The 17007-nt window shown below is 35.8% G+C and overlaps 1 protein-coding gene across 2 annotated transcripts in view; it reads right to left on the reverse strand.

Annotated features, from left to right (window-relative positions):
* LRRC56 (leucine rich repeat containing 56) overlaps nucleotides 1-17007 on the reverse strand; it is a 56817-nt gene that overhangs the window by 34878 nt on the left and 4932 nt on the right. The window contains exons 2-4 of one of the 2 annotated variants that reach the window (XM_034416783.3): nucleotides 12965-14237; nucleotides 11958-12065; nucleotides 2760-2926 (exon numbers count right to left, since the gene is read on the reverse strand). In XM_034416783.3, the coding sequence (XP_034272674.1) occupies nucleotides 2760-2926; nucleotides 11958-11976 (186 nt within the window). In that variant the 5' untranslated portion in view covers nucleotides 11977-12065; nucleotides 12965-14237. Of the gene's footprint in view, nucleotides 1-2759; nucleotides 2927-11957; nucleotides 12066-12880; nucleotides 14238-17007 lie in introns of both variants that reach the window. The other variant, XM_034416782.3, reaches the window with a different exon arrangement.

Here is a 17007-nt window from a genome sequence, read left to right on the forward strand (position 1 = left end):
ACTGATGTCCCAATTTAGCTACTGTTATGTGGATGGTCTGAATGCTGAGCATTTGGTTCATAATGGCATTGTTTTTGTCCCAGAAAATACAAGAAAAGATATGAAAGCAGAAGGAAACAGTGGTAGAACAATGCAGCTAGGTGAGTGATGAGTTGGAAGGTTACATGCATGACATCTGACATTTGATTTAGAACACAACTCAGTAAATAATTGTAGTAGCTATGGGCATAGGAGGCAGAATGTAATGGAAATTCTGAACAACATTCCCCACATTCTAGATCCCTTAAATTGCACTTTTTAAAACCAGAAGTTTATGTTAAATATATTTGCTTTAGAAATTGGAATAATATAAAAAGGTTGCCAGTTTAATAAAGATGTTGACTATATCATTTCATTTATTTTAGCATTTTTCTCACCTGCATTCCTTTTGGCTTCCTAAGCAACAAGTTTTTTTACTTTTCATCAACAGACACAAGAGGAAAAAGTTTTCATCTATATCAAACTTCACTTTTTCAAAATAAAGAAAATTTTCCCAATTATATGCCTTAAAAAAGAAGACAAAGGATTTCTCAAACTCCTTTCCCACAGAGAAAACTACATATTGGCTTGTTATGTCTGATTCACAACAAAGTACAAGCTATCAACTAAGTACCCTACTGCCAAGGACATGAACTGCACCTTAGGCTTTTTCAGGCTTTAATTAGTTAACCAAATAAAAAATGCATGATATAATAGAATAAAAAAAAATCATGATGAACTTTAGCCTCATTCTCATCAAAGAGAATGCAGCACTATTGTTTTACCAACGTAAAACATTTAAATATTAAAAGAATGTGAATGTTTATAAATTTGTTGAACAGAGACGATCGCCCACAAGAGAAGTTCTGAAAGAACACCAAATGAGCTCAAAAACATTGCAGCAACTTTGAACATCAGAAAAAGAAAATAGAATATCTATATAACACCTTCTAATAAAATTATCATAAAGTGCATGACCACTTAATCCATTACAACACAAACAGCACAAGCCATGAAAAGGATAACCTTACCATACATCAAAATCATCTCAGAAACAACCAACAGTCATTTATAACCACATGGCATCACTGTAGCACACAAAGCAACTAAAGCCCTCCAAAACATCTTAAGTAACCCAAAAGACCCAGGATTCCCAGAAGGAAAAACAGGAGTCAGGTACAATATATACTGTAAGGACTGTAACAGCCATTATGTAGGATAAACAGGCAGAACTCTAGCAGAGGGCATCAATGAATACCAATTAGCGGTTTAGAAGACATGATGAAAACTCCCTAATCACACAACACATAAACTCAGTTAATCATAATTTCAATTGGGAAACTGTGAGCAACCTAGACCAAGTTAAGTTCAAAAACACTAGAGAATTCCTGAAAGCTTAGTACTTAGACAAATTAGCCATCAACTGGGACATAGAGATAAACAATATCTACATATCATTCAAAAGAGCCAATCAAAAAACTAAAAAAAAAAGAAACAAAAAGACCAAAATACCGCCTCTTCAACAATCAATACCCAGACAGGCAAAGATTGACACTGGCCTGATTAACTACCAGGCCAACAATAAAGCATAAACAATACCCCAATCAAGGAACTACCAATTCAGACAAACAAATGAACAGTAAACAACAGCCCAATCAAGGAATTACCAAGAACAATCCCACCAAGATTATAACATACACTTGCATATAAACAGAAAGCAAACATCCACCCCTCCTAGCACTGATGATATTGCTTAGTTGGGCAATGAAACATCTGCAAGAAAAGTGTCTATGGACATTCTCAGTCGTCCAGGTCATGATTGTCTCAAAGGTGCTTTTTCAGTAGGCAACTGGACTTTTTGATTTTTCTTTGAAGACATGTCGCTTCTTTTCCAAGAAGCAAGAACCTATCCAGAGCTTAAAAAGCTTCTTGGATGAGAAGCGAAATATCTTCAAAGAAAAACCAAGAAAGTCCAATTGCTTCTTGAAAAAGCACATTTGGGACAATCTGCAAGCAAACAACCAAGCTCAGAGAGAACAAAAATCCTACTGAGGAAATGTTAATTATCTTTTCTGTTCAATCTGAGATCCTCAACATCATCCTAAAATGTGTTCTGGAGACTGAGGAGACTCCAGAACTTTTTAGCATTGGAGTCCGACAAAGAAAAAGATCACCTCGTCTTCTAACTTGCTAGCAAGAATGAGCTGCATAGAATTATACAGGGAATGCTTCTGTGGGCAGAGATGAAGTTAGATCTTGCCCAGTATTCTGGAGTGTTCTTATTTAAACACATGTGGATGAGGAAATTAGCAACAGAACATAAAGCCAACATGAAATTATTTCTTAAAAGCTGTTAAGGAGTACAAAGCATTTTTAAAAAGAGTAACTAGTAGAACTACTCGGATATTCCAGATCAGTTATTTTAAAATAGGTTAATCCTACTAGCATGGTAAACAAATCATAAACATAAACCATTGGTGTATCATATTTACAAATTTAATTATATTAAAATATTCCCTAATTTGAGTCTTTAATAACTAAATAGAAATTAGTGTAATATAAAATAGGCCTCATGTGATTTCCAATCACACAGTCTGAACAAATGTATGGTTATGAAAAAAGCAAATTATTCAAAACAATATTCAGTGGCTCCATCTAACTGTAATATTTTCAGATAGCCAAAGTAGTGAAATGGACATTAATGTATCGAATATAGATACAATAACATAGTATATACTCACCAGCTTGTGGGGAGAAAGATATTCATCCACAAGGAGCTCTTCATCTTCTTTAATAGATGGATTCGGGTTCAGGAGACCTTGCCAGCCAAGATCTGTAACCCTAACTGTTGCTGAACCTGGTCTTGAGGTTCTATCTAGTTTCCAGTTTATCTTCATTTCAGAATGCCCTAAATGTTAAACATAAGAATGCAAACTAATTATTTGAGTCCTGAGTCCATGCATCATAATCTAAAACAATGTAGGATTATGCTAAATGTTCATGAAGATTGAAAAATATAAAATATTTATTAATCAGAATGATATGCTTAATTTTATATGCATATAGGTTTTATATATAACTAACAAGTGTGAAAAAGATTGTGCAACTTTGTTTATATTTGATACTATCTGTTTTTAATTAACAGACATAACAAAATAGTTAAAATGTTGGCCAGGAAATCAAGTTCAAATCCCTATTCACAGTTGCTGAGTAGAACATAGTAACTGGCAAAACCTATCTCACAAAACTGTTGAGGGTAAAATAAGAGATAAAATTAAGAAGAAATTCTTATGTCTATCGACTGGATTCTTAGACAAAAAAATGGGATATACCTGTAACAAATTATTGTCTTTTGATAATACTGGAATTCAAATCAATCAGCTAAGCAATATAACTTTAACAATCTGTTAAATCGATTGACACTCAAAAAATTAATAATCAGTACTGGGTACTGAATCAATCTAATTCTTATTGCCCAGTGATTTGAATGTCAGGAAATTCCAGAGAATCTTTTCTATCTTTTGATGCTGGCTAAAATGTTAAATATCCAAAGCCCTTAAGGGCAAAAGATTTATATGTTTAGAAGAGTATCCAAAACCTTTAAAATAAATCAATAAATAAAATAAATAAAATAAAATAAATAAATAAATATCTTCTTAAAAGCCACCTTTAGATCCACCACACTGGCCATTTTCATCCTATCTCCAACATTTTCTTTTCCAGGGTTCACTTCTTCTCCACTTTTCCTAGCGCGAATATAAAGCTGCTAGGCGAACTCATTCACTGGTGCCTGTAGTTTTAGGGCCCTCTAGATCTACAAATTCTGCATTTTTAAAAATTATTACTGTAATTCTGGACAGGGTTGTACTCTCCCAGATAGAGTTGGTATGCAACTTGGGGTCCTTCTGATCTCATAGCTCCTGCCTGAGCAGGTGGGCAGTGTGGCAAAAAGGGTTTTTGGTACAAATTCATTCTGTGCACCAGCTGGGCTTGTTATTGGATTAGGAGGCACTGCTCATGATCACTCGTGTCTTTAAATTATTCTCTGATTGCACTAATCCAGTGTACATGGATTTCCCCTAAAACATTTGAAAGATTCATTAGTCCAGAATATAGCAATGAATGAATGTAGTTTAGGGCATAAACGCTGCTACTATAAGTATAGGATAATCTCATATTCATGCTATAAGAATAGTACTGGCTTCAAGAAACTGTCACTTTTAAAGCTCTACAAGGCATAAGACCAGGTTATTTGCAGGACCATCTGCCTCCAGTAATGCTTGCTTTTTCCCCTAGATTTGGCAAGATGGGCATGCTTCACCTTTTGCAATAGTTTTTGCAAAACATTGCATCTAATGTGACCAAGGAAGTGTGCCTCTTCTGTCATATGTGCTCTATGGAACAGTCTCTATCCTGAGATTTGGATGGCTCCAATTCTGTTGATTTTCTGAAAGACTGTGAAGACCTGGTTTTTCTTTCAGAAGCTGGGGCTGGAACATTAATGCAGCCTTGTATGGGTGTCTTCCTTTGGGTGAGCAAGTGGTTGTAAGATGCCTTGATCATTTTTGAAATAATTTTTTAACAAAAATATTAAAGTATATTAAAATAAAAATATTTAATAAAAATATTAAAGAATGTTTCTGTGTGTTCTTAGTTAAGATAGGACACCATTTGTCTGCTTAAATATGCCAAATATGGATATTTAAATAAGCCATGATATGCACAATACATTTTATGATAAAGATCTGAAAAGAATGTTAACAATAAAATTCGACGCATTTTTCAAAAATATCCATTTTAAAACAAGACAAAAATAACACACAAACAAGATTTTTCTTCTAAGGTTCAACATTTTTAGACATTTTATATCCTTAAGTTATCTGACTTCATATGAATCTTGCATATTTAAATTTGATGACACTATAGAAGTTTGGAAATAATCAAAACACTATTAATTTCATTTGTTTTGGCTCAAAATTCAATAGGTTTTGATAGTGATAAGGATTAATGGTAATAAGATAGAAAAATAAGTCATTATGGAAATGCACACTGTATGAATTATTATAAAACAAACTATGTGCTGGATACTATAGCTATTATATACTGATATTCATGTATAGCTCACAGCAGGTGGCATCATCTAATTGGTCTTAGCAGAACTTGGAAAAAAAGCTAAGCAAGTCAGACCTGGTTAATACAGTTCAGCTGGCATCCTACTTTAGTACAACTCTCACTTTCTGAACTATGCTAAGAGTAGCCAAAGAGTTAATTTAAACAAATGTCATATATCCATATTGATACAACCAGACTTCAAATTAGGGAAAGTATATCTGATATTTAAACATGGAAACAAAATTAATTTGATTCTAATTATATTTAAACTCTAAATTGACAAATTTATTATTAATAATTAAAGTTATGTGCTACCCAAGTTTCAATGATACTGGGCAGATCATACTCTTAACAAATTATATGTTATTCATAAAATCAATGGTCATGACTTTAAATAAAATACTGTAACAATCATCAAAACAAACCAAATTTGTAAGAATTTTCTGTTGCATCGAACAGAGGAAATAATATACTATTCAAGCTTTCATCTACTTCAAAGAGTAATTATACTGTTCTGATTCTCTAACACTGCCCTTCAACTACAATTGGGGTGGAGATTTCTGAATGCTTGTATATCAGAGTTCTCTGGGTGATGTGGAAAAAATAGCCAGTTCCATATTTATACAACAAAAATAAAATGTGTTGTATTACAAAGTTTTTATAGTAGTGAACTGAAAGGCAATGCAAGCTAGTATTCACTAATACATAACAGCTGTATTAAGTACTACGCCCAGTAGCTCCTTTCCAACATTTAGGGGAACAACACAATTACAAAACTTGGAAACAAATTAAAAAGAAGGATGCCTGGTAATCCGATCTTCTTGATAACAAGTATACTTCTATTAAAGAACAGCAAAATCCTACAATGTAGCAACGTAGTGGCAATAATGCACAACTCTTTTTAATAGAATTACTTGAACTGTAAACTAATACAATACAGTATTGGTGCAAAGTGCCAATCACTGAAGATGCATGAATATTCAATATTTTTTCTGCAATGTTTTGAAAATGTTTGAGATATTCAAATTTTAAATTTTTGCTTCTAAACTCTTATTTCCGACCCAGAAACATCTGTTTTATTTGTTCTATAATTATTTTTTATTTAAACTATTATGTCCCATTTTTCAAAGACAAGGCTGCAAAAGCAGACCAGTGATACAAATATTTCAGGGTAAAAGTTGACAACAAAAATAATTAAACTTGTGCCCACTTAAAAGTAGGCGAACGGAGCTTTGCTCTCCTGTCTTGGAAGACAATTCCATTATTAAGGTGCCATACAATGTGCAAATATCTTGTCCTCAACAGTCACAATCCGGCCAGCCAAAAGTGACAAAGCCCAAGATATAAGCATTACTGTATCACAGCATTTCAAATCAATGGGACTTTTCAGGCTGTCCTCAAAAATAATTCCATATAGAAGTACTGTTAAGATTAACTTGCAAGTGCTGAATGCTTGAACAATCAAGACAGAGCTTTACAAGGGATATACTATCAAACATACTGAGATTCTACCAATTGAAAATGTGATCAAATATAAGTATGGAATGCAGACGTAATATCTGTAGATTAGAGAAGTGAGTTTGAAGCAGAATCTATAGTGCATTCTTCTGAATGTCTTTAAGAACTATGAATACCATTTTAGCTTTAGTTTGTAAAAGTACCCTATCTTTCAGAAAACAAGATTTATTATTATGTCATCAAGAAACTATGTAAATTAGTTCCTAATGGAAAAATCGTTCTTGTCTACAGTATTCATGTATAAGCTTACATCACATAAAACCTGATCTTGTTATATAAAACTTAGTTGTAGATGAACTAAAAGCTAAGAGCACAGAGATATAGCTATCATTGTAAACATCAGTAAACAATTCATTTTACTTCCTGGACAATAACATAATATTTGTTTATGAATAATAATGAAAAGGTCAGTTTAAAAATTTTAAGTACAGTATTGAGTTTTCATTAAGTGTACCTTCATATAAAAAGCTATTTTAAAGCAGTATGTATTTGTCATTTAAATGTACCAATTGACTTCAGATAATCAATAATCTTTGATTATGGTCTTTTTCTTTCAGATAAAAGGGGGAACTATACCTTCAGCTAGGTCCCTAATTTTGAGACAAATGGAAAAGAACAATTATCACTCTAGAAAGATTGCATGGTGAAAAGAGTGTATGTTCATCCCTGAGTCTTTCTCCACCTCTTAGTGGAGAAAGCTGCATTTTACGAAGATCGGAGAGATAAAAACAACAAATGATAAACAATGTAGACCCAATCTGGTATACAAAAAAGGTAATACTGTACATGGCTATTTGCATCAACCCAATTTGTCATGGCTTTCAGCAGCTGCCTAGGCCAATCTTGGTATCCGTAAGGAGATTTTTATTATTAAAGGCAAGCACGAAATAAATTTTCTAGGATAAATTTTCTCTCTTCTTCTAGGATTGGAGCTAAATATTTTACACAGGTTGCTAAAGAGAAAATAGAAAAAAAAAATCCTCACAACTCCCTTAGAACAAGGGTGCATGCAAAGGTCATACAAAACCTTCTGTACCAACCATCATGAACAGCTGGGGGTATCTGCTGTATTCTTAATTGTGTCAAGGAATTCTTGCCAAATAAGCTAGGGAACACATTTCAAATAATGTTCATATTTGTTTTTAATTATTGAAGACCAGAGACACTATGTTCTCTGGATTTTATATTTTTGTCTTTATGCAGAATTATCAAGTAAAGAGAAAAAAAAATAAAGAAAAACCATACGATGGAATCAAATGGACCAAACTTTCAAATCACTGCATATTCATTGATCTATTGAGATAAAGTAGTAATAGTCACTACTTTCTTATTGCACTTTGCATCTGTGATGATATATCCATGTCCCTGGAAATAAACCTACTGAAAACAATAAATCACACATTAAATAACTATGCATAAAACTGCATAATAAATAAAAATAAATAAAGTTGGAGGGAGAGCGCCACCCAGTAATTTAGAAAATGAAATACATTTAAAATGTTTAAATAATATTTATAAAAATAATATTCAAATAATAATTAATACCCCCCCCCACCAGTGAAGAGGTCCCTTGATGTGGTTATTGGGCTTGTGTTTTCTGAGGAAGATGAGAACAATGCCAGAGGTTCAACTGTACAGGGCAGGTCTCATCAAAGGAGTCAGACGAAGAGTGTCTCTCCAATAAACAATATGGTGAGACATAATCTACCATACTGCATTGATTATTGCCCAGGTCAACAAGGACCATGCTAGGGCCTGGAATTCCTGAACATTTGGTAGTAAATGGGCTACAGGACTCAGGCTTGTTGGCTGAGTAACCAAGGCCAGTAGCTGCAAAACTTCTGGAATTAAAATTGTTTACCCATCGAAGTGTACAAAGATTGAAAACAAAAAAGACAATTATCTGTTATTACTAAACAGGCCACAATACAGCCAGCCAAAGGTCAATAAAAGAAGGTATCTGAAAAGAATGCAGTTCTGGAAAGAACAACATCCAGAATCAGAAATAACAGATGAGGCTATAAGGTCAATACTGGTTTTATAATATAAAATAAAGTATTTACGGAAGCAGAATTGAAAGTACTGCAAAGATCTACACAGGGTAAAAAACAAACAAATCCCAAAAGAACAACACAGAACTCTTGCTAGAAGTACTCAGTATGTAAAGGCAAGCTGGGGGAATCAGCAGTAGAAGAAGCCAGCATCACTACTGAATCATTTTCATTCCCAAACCAAGAACTCTCTTCTCTGCCTTCTCCTCAGAAAGAGCCAAGCACTCTAATTAAAAAAAGAAAAGGAACTAAAACGAAGAATAACTGATCATCTAGAAAAAGCACAAGGACAACAGAATAAAGTTACCTGAATTTCAGCTTGTTCTGAAGAAACAGCTAGCACAAATATTAAATGATGCCAATATTGTAATATCAAATATAAACACCAGCTCACTACAAGAAACCAACTAATGTAGAGCATATCTGCAGTTATACTGAATACCTGGGATGCAAATTCAACAAAGGAGAAAAATAGCCAAACAGTGCACCATCAGAATGAAAAATCAGGCTGGAAAATAAGATCCGCAAGCTAAGATTAGATACAAGCTAAAACAAATGAATGAAAAGAAACTGAAGAAAAGACCAAATAATACCCAATCAATAAATAGGAAACAGGTAAGATTAGAGAAGCACTGGAAATAACAAAGCAACAAATAAGAGCTGTAGCCAAGAAAATCAGATAAAAAGCCTGAACTGCACACTATAGGTAGAATTTCCAATTTTAGTCGAACCAGAATTATTTCTACCAATCCATCAATGGAGAGACTGCAGTGAACCAGTCAACACCTGACAAAGAAGAAACAGTGCAATTATGCACAGAGCTATGAGATAACACAAAAAATATAACAAAAATGCATCTTAACTAAAGGAGATAAATAAGAATTTAAAAAGCAGAAATGGTAGAAGGGGCAAGGAATATCAATAACAGATAACAGATTAACAGAGTTGGAAGGGACTTTGTAGGTCATCTAGTCCAACACCCCCCTCCACCCAAAGAATTGGTCAGGACCAGATGAATTGATCAAGAATTGGTCAGGACCAGATGAAGATGGACTGCATGTTTTTTGGTTAAAACATCTAACTGGTCTATGCCAGTGCATAGTAATTTAACAATGTACTGCAGGGAGGTAAAATTTAAAATTGATTAACATCTGATAACATCTGGTAAAACCTAATAAAAGATCCAAAAAAAGGGCAGCACCAGGCAACTATGTACCAATTTATTTATTTATTTTATTAAATTTCTATACCGCCCTTCTCCTGAAGGACTCAGGGCGGTGTGCAGCCAAAAATAAAACCATGACAGTATAAAAATTAAAAACAATTTAAAACAATTAAATCAATTGGCTGAAAATTCTAATAAAACAACCCATTAAAATAGTAAAAATATTATTATTATTTAGGCCAGTCCTGCTTGTTGGAATAGTAATGTTTTTAGGGCCCGACGAAAGGTATGCAGGTCGGGAATCCTACGAATCTCCGGGGGCAGCTCATTCCAGAGGGTGGGGGCCCCCACAGAGAATGCTCTCCCCCTGGGGGTTGTCAGCCAACATTGTCTAGCTGACAGCACCCAGAGGAGCCCCTCTCTGTGGGAGCGTACCGGTCGATCGGAGGCTATCGGTGGCAGAAGGCGATCTCGTAGATACCCAGGGCCCATGCCATGGACCGCTTTAAAGGTGGCAACTAACACCTTGAATTGCACCCGGAAGACCACCGGGAGCCAGTGCAGCTCGCGCAGGAGCGGTGTTACATGGGAGCGCCAAGTCGCTCCCATAATTACCCACGCGGCCACATTCTGGACCAGTTGGAGCCTCTGGGTGCTCTTCAAGGGGAGCCCATGTAGAGAGAATTACAATAGTCCAGACGGGAAGTGACGAGGGCGTGAATGACTGTGCGTAAGGAATCCCGATCCAGAAAGGGACGCAAGTGGTAAATCAGGCGAACCTGATAAAAAGCCCCCCTGGCCACAGCCGTCAGATGGTCTTCTAAGGACAGCTGCGAGTCCAGGAGGACGCCCAAGTTGCGAGCCCTCTCTGAGGGGGTCAAGATCTCACCCCTAATAGTCAGTGATGGAGTCAACTGACTATGACGGGATGCTGGAAACCACAGCCACTTGGTCTTGGAAGGGTTAAGTCTGAGCTTGTTCCTCCCCATCCAGATCCGTACGGCTTCCAGGCACCAGGACATCACTTCAAAGGCCTCATTGGGGTGGCCCGGGGTGGAAATGTACAGCTGAGTATCATCAGCGTACTGATGGAAATCCACCCCGAAGCCATGGATGATCTCACCCAGCAGCTTCACATAAATGTTGAACAGGCGGGGCGATGGGACCGACCCCCGTGGCACCCCACAAACTAGGCACCTTGGGGTCAACCTCTGCCCCCCTGCCAACAGACTGCGTACGGCCGGAGAGGAAGGAGGCGAACCACCGTATAATGATGCCCCCCACTCCTAACCCCTCCAGCCGGCACAGCATGATACCATGATCGATGGTATCAAAAGCCGCTGAGAGATCTAACAGGACCAGGACAGAGGAACAACCCCTGTCCCGAGCCCTCCAGAGATCATCAACCAATGCGACCAATGCCGTTTCTGTGCTATACCCAGGCCTGAAACCCAACTGGAACAGATCCAGATAATCCGCTGATTATATGCTTACCTACAACTTTCAAATTGCAAACTGGTGTGGTAGCTGTTGCAGTCTAAGAGCATCTAGTTAAAAACAAGCTCTTTTCACCTGAACAGAAAGGAAACTGCTCAATAGCACAGGAACAAAATAAACAAAAAATCAGCTCCTAATTGACAAGATAATTTTGGAAAACTGCAAGAGAAGGAAGACCAACTTGAAGGTAGCTTAGATTGGTTATAAAAAGGCATTCAACTCCCTCCCATATGATAATAAAATGTCTAGAAATAACAGAAATCAGTAGAAACATCAGAAGTTTTGTGCAAAGATCATTGGCATAACAGAAGATGCAGTTGCTGGTCAATGGTGATAGACTGGGAAAGGTTTATATCGAGAGAGGAATCTTTCAAGGAGGCTCACTATCACCACTACCGTTTGTCATTGCACTGATTCCTTTGTCAAAATACCAAACAAGTCAGACCATAGCTATCAAACATGAAAAATTCCATACAGACCACCTAGGCATTTGGCCTTCTTTGGAGGCCTTCCTCCAGGTACCCTCACGAAGGTGTTTTATACATTTTTATGCTACATTTTTGTATCTTTAAAATTGTTATTGTATCACTATTTACTTGTCATGCCATCCACCATGTCTGTTTCCAACAGCAACTCCACTTGCAGTATACAAATTTGAGCTATTTATCTTCTATTTATCTTCTTGAAATGGGACTGACGTTCTCCTGTGTTAAGTAAAGGGAAAATTGAACAATAATTACTTAATGTAGATTCAAAATTTTATTGCAGTATATTTTACATAGGCCTAGATACTTTATAGATTTATTGTAGATATAGAATTCTATTTATAATTTCCAGTGGAAATTTCTACTTTCTACTAAAGAAAACATATCTGCATATTTGTTAAATATGAATAGAATAATAGAACAGTCAGTAAGTGCTAGCTAATATGCTGTATACTATCAGTTTTATCTATTATTTGTGCAGTTCACTTTAGGTAAATATTTTATGTTCAGGGTACAGATTACTGAAAAGAATGTAACTTCCATGCTTTGAAGTATCATATATATCCATCCTATATCCATATGGATTTAAAATGCAGTCCATCCCATTGCAATAGTGCTGATTTTTAAGTGAGGACTGGAATTGCAGTAGAATTTTGCTCACGGTGGCTCAAAAATAAATTCCCCCCTTTTTAGTAGTTATTCCTAAAAGGGTTATTCTTGAATAAACCTTTTTGGGCTTTGAGTTTTAAGTCAAGGGAGCTACCGGTGGCTACTTGACCATGGCATTCATTGTTTCCTAAGTCAAAGCACATCGTAGAGTAACATCCAAGTAATAACGAGAAGTTTATTTATTAAATTTGTTTGTCGCCCATCCCGCTGCAAGGCGACTTAAAAACAGCGGGAGGCTATAGAATGCGCTTCCCCATCAATTGAAAAAGCGGCAAAAAGAGCAAATATAATACTCGGGCTTGAATTAAAGAGAAAAAAAAAACCTCAGTCAATTTTTTAAAAATGTTTGACAATCCCTTTCCTACCTGCTTCTAATTCCTTCCAACTGCCGGCAGAAGAAAAAAGACACCACCGCACGTCAAAAGAAAAAGGGAAAATGAACCCCTCACCGAGTCACGCCTGGGGACTCCCTCGTCCTTGGTCCTTTCGGCCCTCCCAGGCCTCTTCCAAGGATTAGCGTGTGTACGCAAGGCCTCAAGTTACCTTGGCAACCGCCTGATTTGAATACACTTGCTACATAGTCATGAGCCCGGAACGCTCGAAGCCAATCGCCAGCCTGCGGGAAGATGGGCGTGGCGTACCTCTGCGACAAGTGCCAGCCTCTGCGACAGGGGCCGCCCCTCAAGTTTTACGGGAGGCACCAATCGCCGAGAGAAGAGCGTTGTCCGCTGAAAGTCGAGTGTCTTAAGCGCGAGGGAGCCGAACCGTGTCAGTCGGCCGGTCGGTTTCCCGCCTTCTTTGTGGAGTCTTTCTGGTTGAGCGTGAAGGCCGCCTAGCATGTGTGTTCTGACTTATAAGCAATACCGGCTTAAAATAAGCAAGGGGTTGGCGGTAGTTGCAATGGTCTCCAAAGAACATCTCGGATTATGTATTTGTTCCGAAAGTCAGTCTGACGGGAGAGTCGTCGTCTCGCCGCCTATCCTTCTCCCCAGTTGAAAGCATATTTAATAAAAGGAGCTCGAGCGGCCCACATCACACACATCCCTCCTAGTCTGCATGTCTGGCTCATAGTATTTTATTGCTTTATTACAACAAAAGAGCAATGTAATTGTTTTAAAAGCTTCATATTAAACGCTGGGTAATTCTCATTATTTTTGCATTACACTGAAGGAGTGAGGAAAAACGAGGAGCTGGCTGGCAGGTTTTTTTGTTCAAATTTCCCTTTTCTACTTCATGAAATATTGGAAGGGAAAACATCTGAAGGAGACTTTAGAGATAAACAGCTGGAGGGGAAGACCATTTTCAGCTTTGATCACAATTTTCTGAAATTTGATTTTTTTAAAAGGCATTAAGAGAAATTTACATGTGTAATAGACCTTAGATACACAGGTCTACATCTACACATTCTTACATACTATACATTTCTGTCTGTCTGTCTGTCCATCCATGCATCCATCAGAATTGTTTCCAAGCTATAGTGGAGTCTTCTGGGATGTATGTTGTACAACTCTTTCAGAATGTTTATAAACACAATGTTGAAATTTTCTTTCTTCTCTCACTCACTCTTGTAGCTATCAAAGACACAGCTGTAACTTGCTGGCACAATTTCCCAAAGGAGTCATTTATGCTCAGAATTATTGTCATTGGGTAGTACAAAAGGGAGATGCCAAAGCTTGTAGATCTGCAGGCAATGCAGTTATATGATGTGGAACATATTCCCTGCTGAGATGCAACAAAGGACAAAAAAAAATTATGTTCAGCAGTTGGAGTGCTGGATCAGTTTTGCAAGACATTAAATACCTACTTGATTACTTGAAAATAGTAAGATAATAAGATAGCCTCACACTTTCAATGCTTCATGTTCTGTAGCTATTTTTGGATTTATTTTCACTTTTTGCCAGCCCTGGGTTTGTCATAACAAAATCTATTGTTACTTTTTGTGTGTACATGCTGCTATTTTGGCTACCTAAATATCTACTCATAGAATTAGCTTGCTACTAAACTTTGGATTGATGATGGAGTCTTATTCCTTGTATTGGTAGTATAAACAAAATCAGAAACATATTTAGAAACACTCCTGATTTTAAATCAAATTCTTGAGCTCTAGCAGTATTCTAAATAGCATTATTTTTATTTATGATCATTGACCAATCAGTACTTCTTATACCCTTTTTAGGTGTCTACTAAATTATTATGTAAATAACAATAATTCAGTATTTTTTTCAGATATTTTATCACAAAGCAAAATGAGAAGGCTGCCATTGGCAAGTTTTGGCCATCCTTAGGAAGGAAAGAAACAGATTTGGCCAACAGAACATCCTACTGGAAAAAACTTCCAGCATCATCTTTATGGGAAGGAGTGGGAATGTTTTAATGGATCAGCCTTTCTATACTTGGTATAAGTTGATTTGCCACTCTCTTTAAAAATGCAATTTCTTTATTTACCTTAACAAGTTTTACAAAAAAATACAAAATGCAAAAAAAGGAAAATACATGAAAACTACAAAAATGTAATTACTCAATATAACAAGAATAAAACAAATGAAACAAAAATGGGGGAAACTAAATATGTCATATAGAGTTCTAAATGTACCTTAGGGGGGATTTTAAATGATTTTCTACCTTTACAAAATATAAAGCCTATGATATAGAAAAATATATTGAGCCATTTTTGATTAGCAGATAAAACTGCCTTTTCAAAACCAGGTAAGCTTCTTGAATCTAATAGCACTATTTTTCCAATCTACAAATAATTATCTTAGCAATGCCCCAGGAAAATGTCAAATTGGGAAGGCTATAAAATGGATTTCTGTCATTTGAATTTTCTACCAAAATATCTTTGATGCCTTCTAATGCTGTAAATAAATATACCATAGACACACTTCTTTGGATAAAACTAATGTACTCTTATATTCAGACTTTATTTAATTCTAGACTGAGGATTGATCCTTTGATAGATGTTGACTTAATGTGATCAATGTAACAAAAAAAAATATGTTCAGACAATTTTTCTATTATGTTAAGGTAAAATTATAGTATAGGACTATAGATGATGCCTCAGTCCAAGAAAAATAAATGCTGCTAAAATATGGCTATCTACTTACTTGTACTTATACCTTTTATAACTATGATCCATGTGAGTGTGTGTATTTCTGTGTTGTGTATCTCTCTGTGTGTATAATCGAGGATACACTATTTTATGGCATGCTTTAAGTAAAGCAACAAAAAATTTAATCATAGTACTGATAATGCTAACGTTTTAAGGTAATTCCTTATATCTTGGTAGAACTTGCAATAGAGAGGTACATGAGCAATGGTTTCAATCTCCAAATCATAAGGGCAAATTTGTTCCAAATAAGGGAAGTTTGAAATGTCCATCTAATAAGGACCACTGATAATAATTCTGCATGCCTTAAAGAAAATCATTCAGGCTGGGAAAGATGAGAAATGATAAATATTTGACCAGCACCTAAGGTTCTCTTCAAACCCAGATTGTTATATGGCACCTGTTAAATTTCTTTTTAATAGTAATTTTATTAAAAATCAGAATTAAAAAGATAAAAACTAATACAAACAAAAAAGAAAGGAATTAAAAAAACAGAAAGTGCAGAAAACAGAAAAACAGAAAAAGAAAATATACATACAATACCCACACACATACAGAAATTACTTTCCCCTTCATCACAAGTATAATTACTTTTGTAATTTTTTCCCATATCTCATCTCTTACTGTATTTATAAACAAATTCTTAAAACCACATTCAGTCCTGAACAGGAAAAGTCCATTAAAGTTTATCAGAGATAATAATGTATCTATTTTAGCTTTGTTCAAATAAATCAATTTTCTTTTTTGCCTAACAATCTTAACCTTTAGTCCTTTCAAATAATATCAAAAATATTTTGCTCCATTCTGTATTAGAAGGTCAAGTTTAAGTGTTCTTTAATTGCAATCTTTAGTTCCTTCTGCTTCCCTGTAATATCAAACCTTTGAAGACCTTGTTTCTGTAATATCCAACCTTAAAAGTCCCATCCTATCTTAAAGAGAATTCAAAACAAAAGCATGTGCTCACAGGAAGTATAATTAATTTTAAAATCAAATCCATGTGGACCCTTAGTTTGTAAGTTTCCAGAATCGAAGTTCTAATCACCCTTTTGCTTTTTATTCCAAAAGAAATGTTTTAAGTTGAATTTGTAATTTGTATTTTTTTTTACTCCATCTTTATTATTTTTATAATTAACTAAAGGCAGCAAGCGTATCTCATACTCCTTTGTCCTATTTTCCCCACAGCAATAAATCTGTGAGGCGAGTTGGGCTGAGAGAGGGGAACTGGGCTCAAGGCCACACAACTGGCTTTCATGACTAAGGCAGGAGTAGAACTCACCTGGTGCTGTACAATGTATTGATGCAAAGGTTCCTAATAGCTGAAAATGAATTAACAAGCAATATCCAGAAGTAAACAGAAAAGCAAATATCAAACTTAGTGTCCTTTCT

The sequence above is a fragment of the Pantherophis guttatus genome, chromosome 1 (assembly GCF_059756535.1).
Source record: "Pantherophis guttatus breed Tessera chromosome 1, ASM5975653v1, whole genome shotgun sequence".
In the NCBI taxonomy this organism is placed as follows: Eukaryota; Metazoa; Chordata; class Lepidosauria; order Squamata; family Colubridae; genus Pantherophis; species Pantherophis guttatus.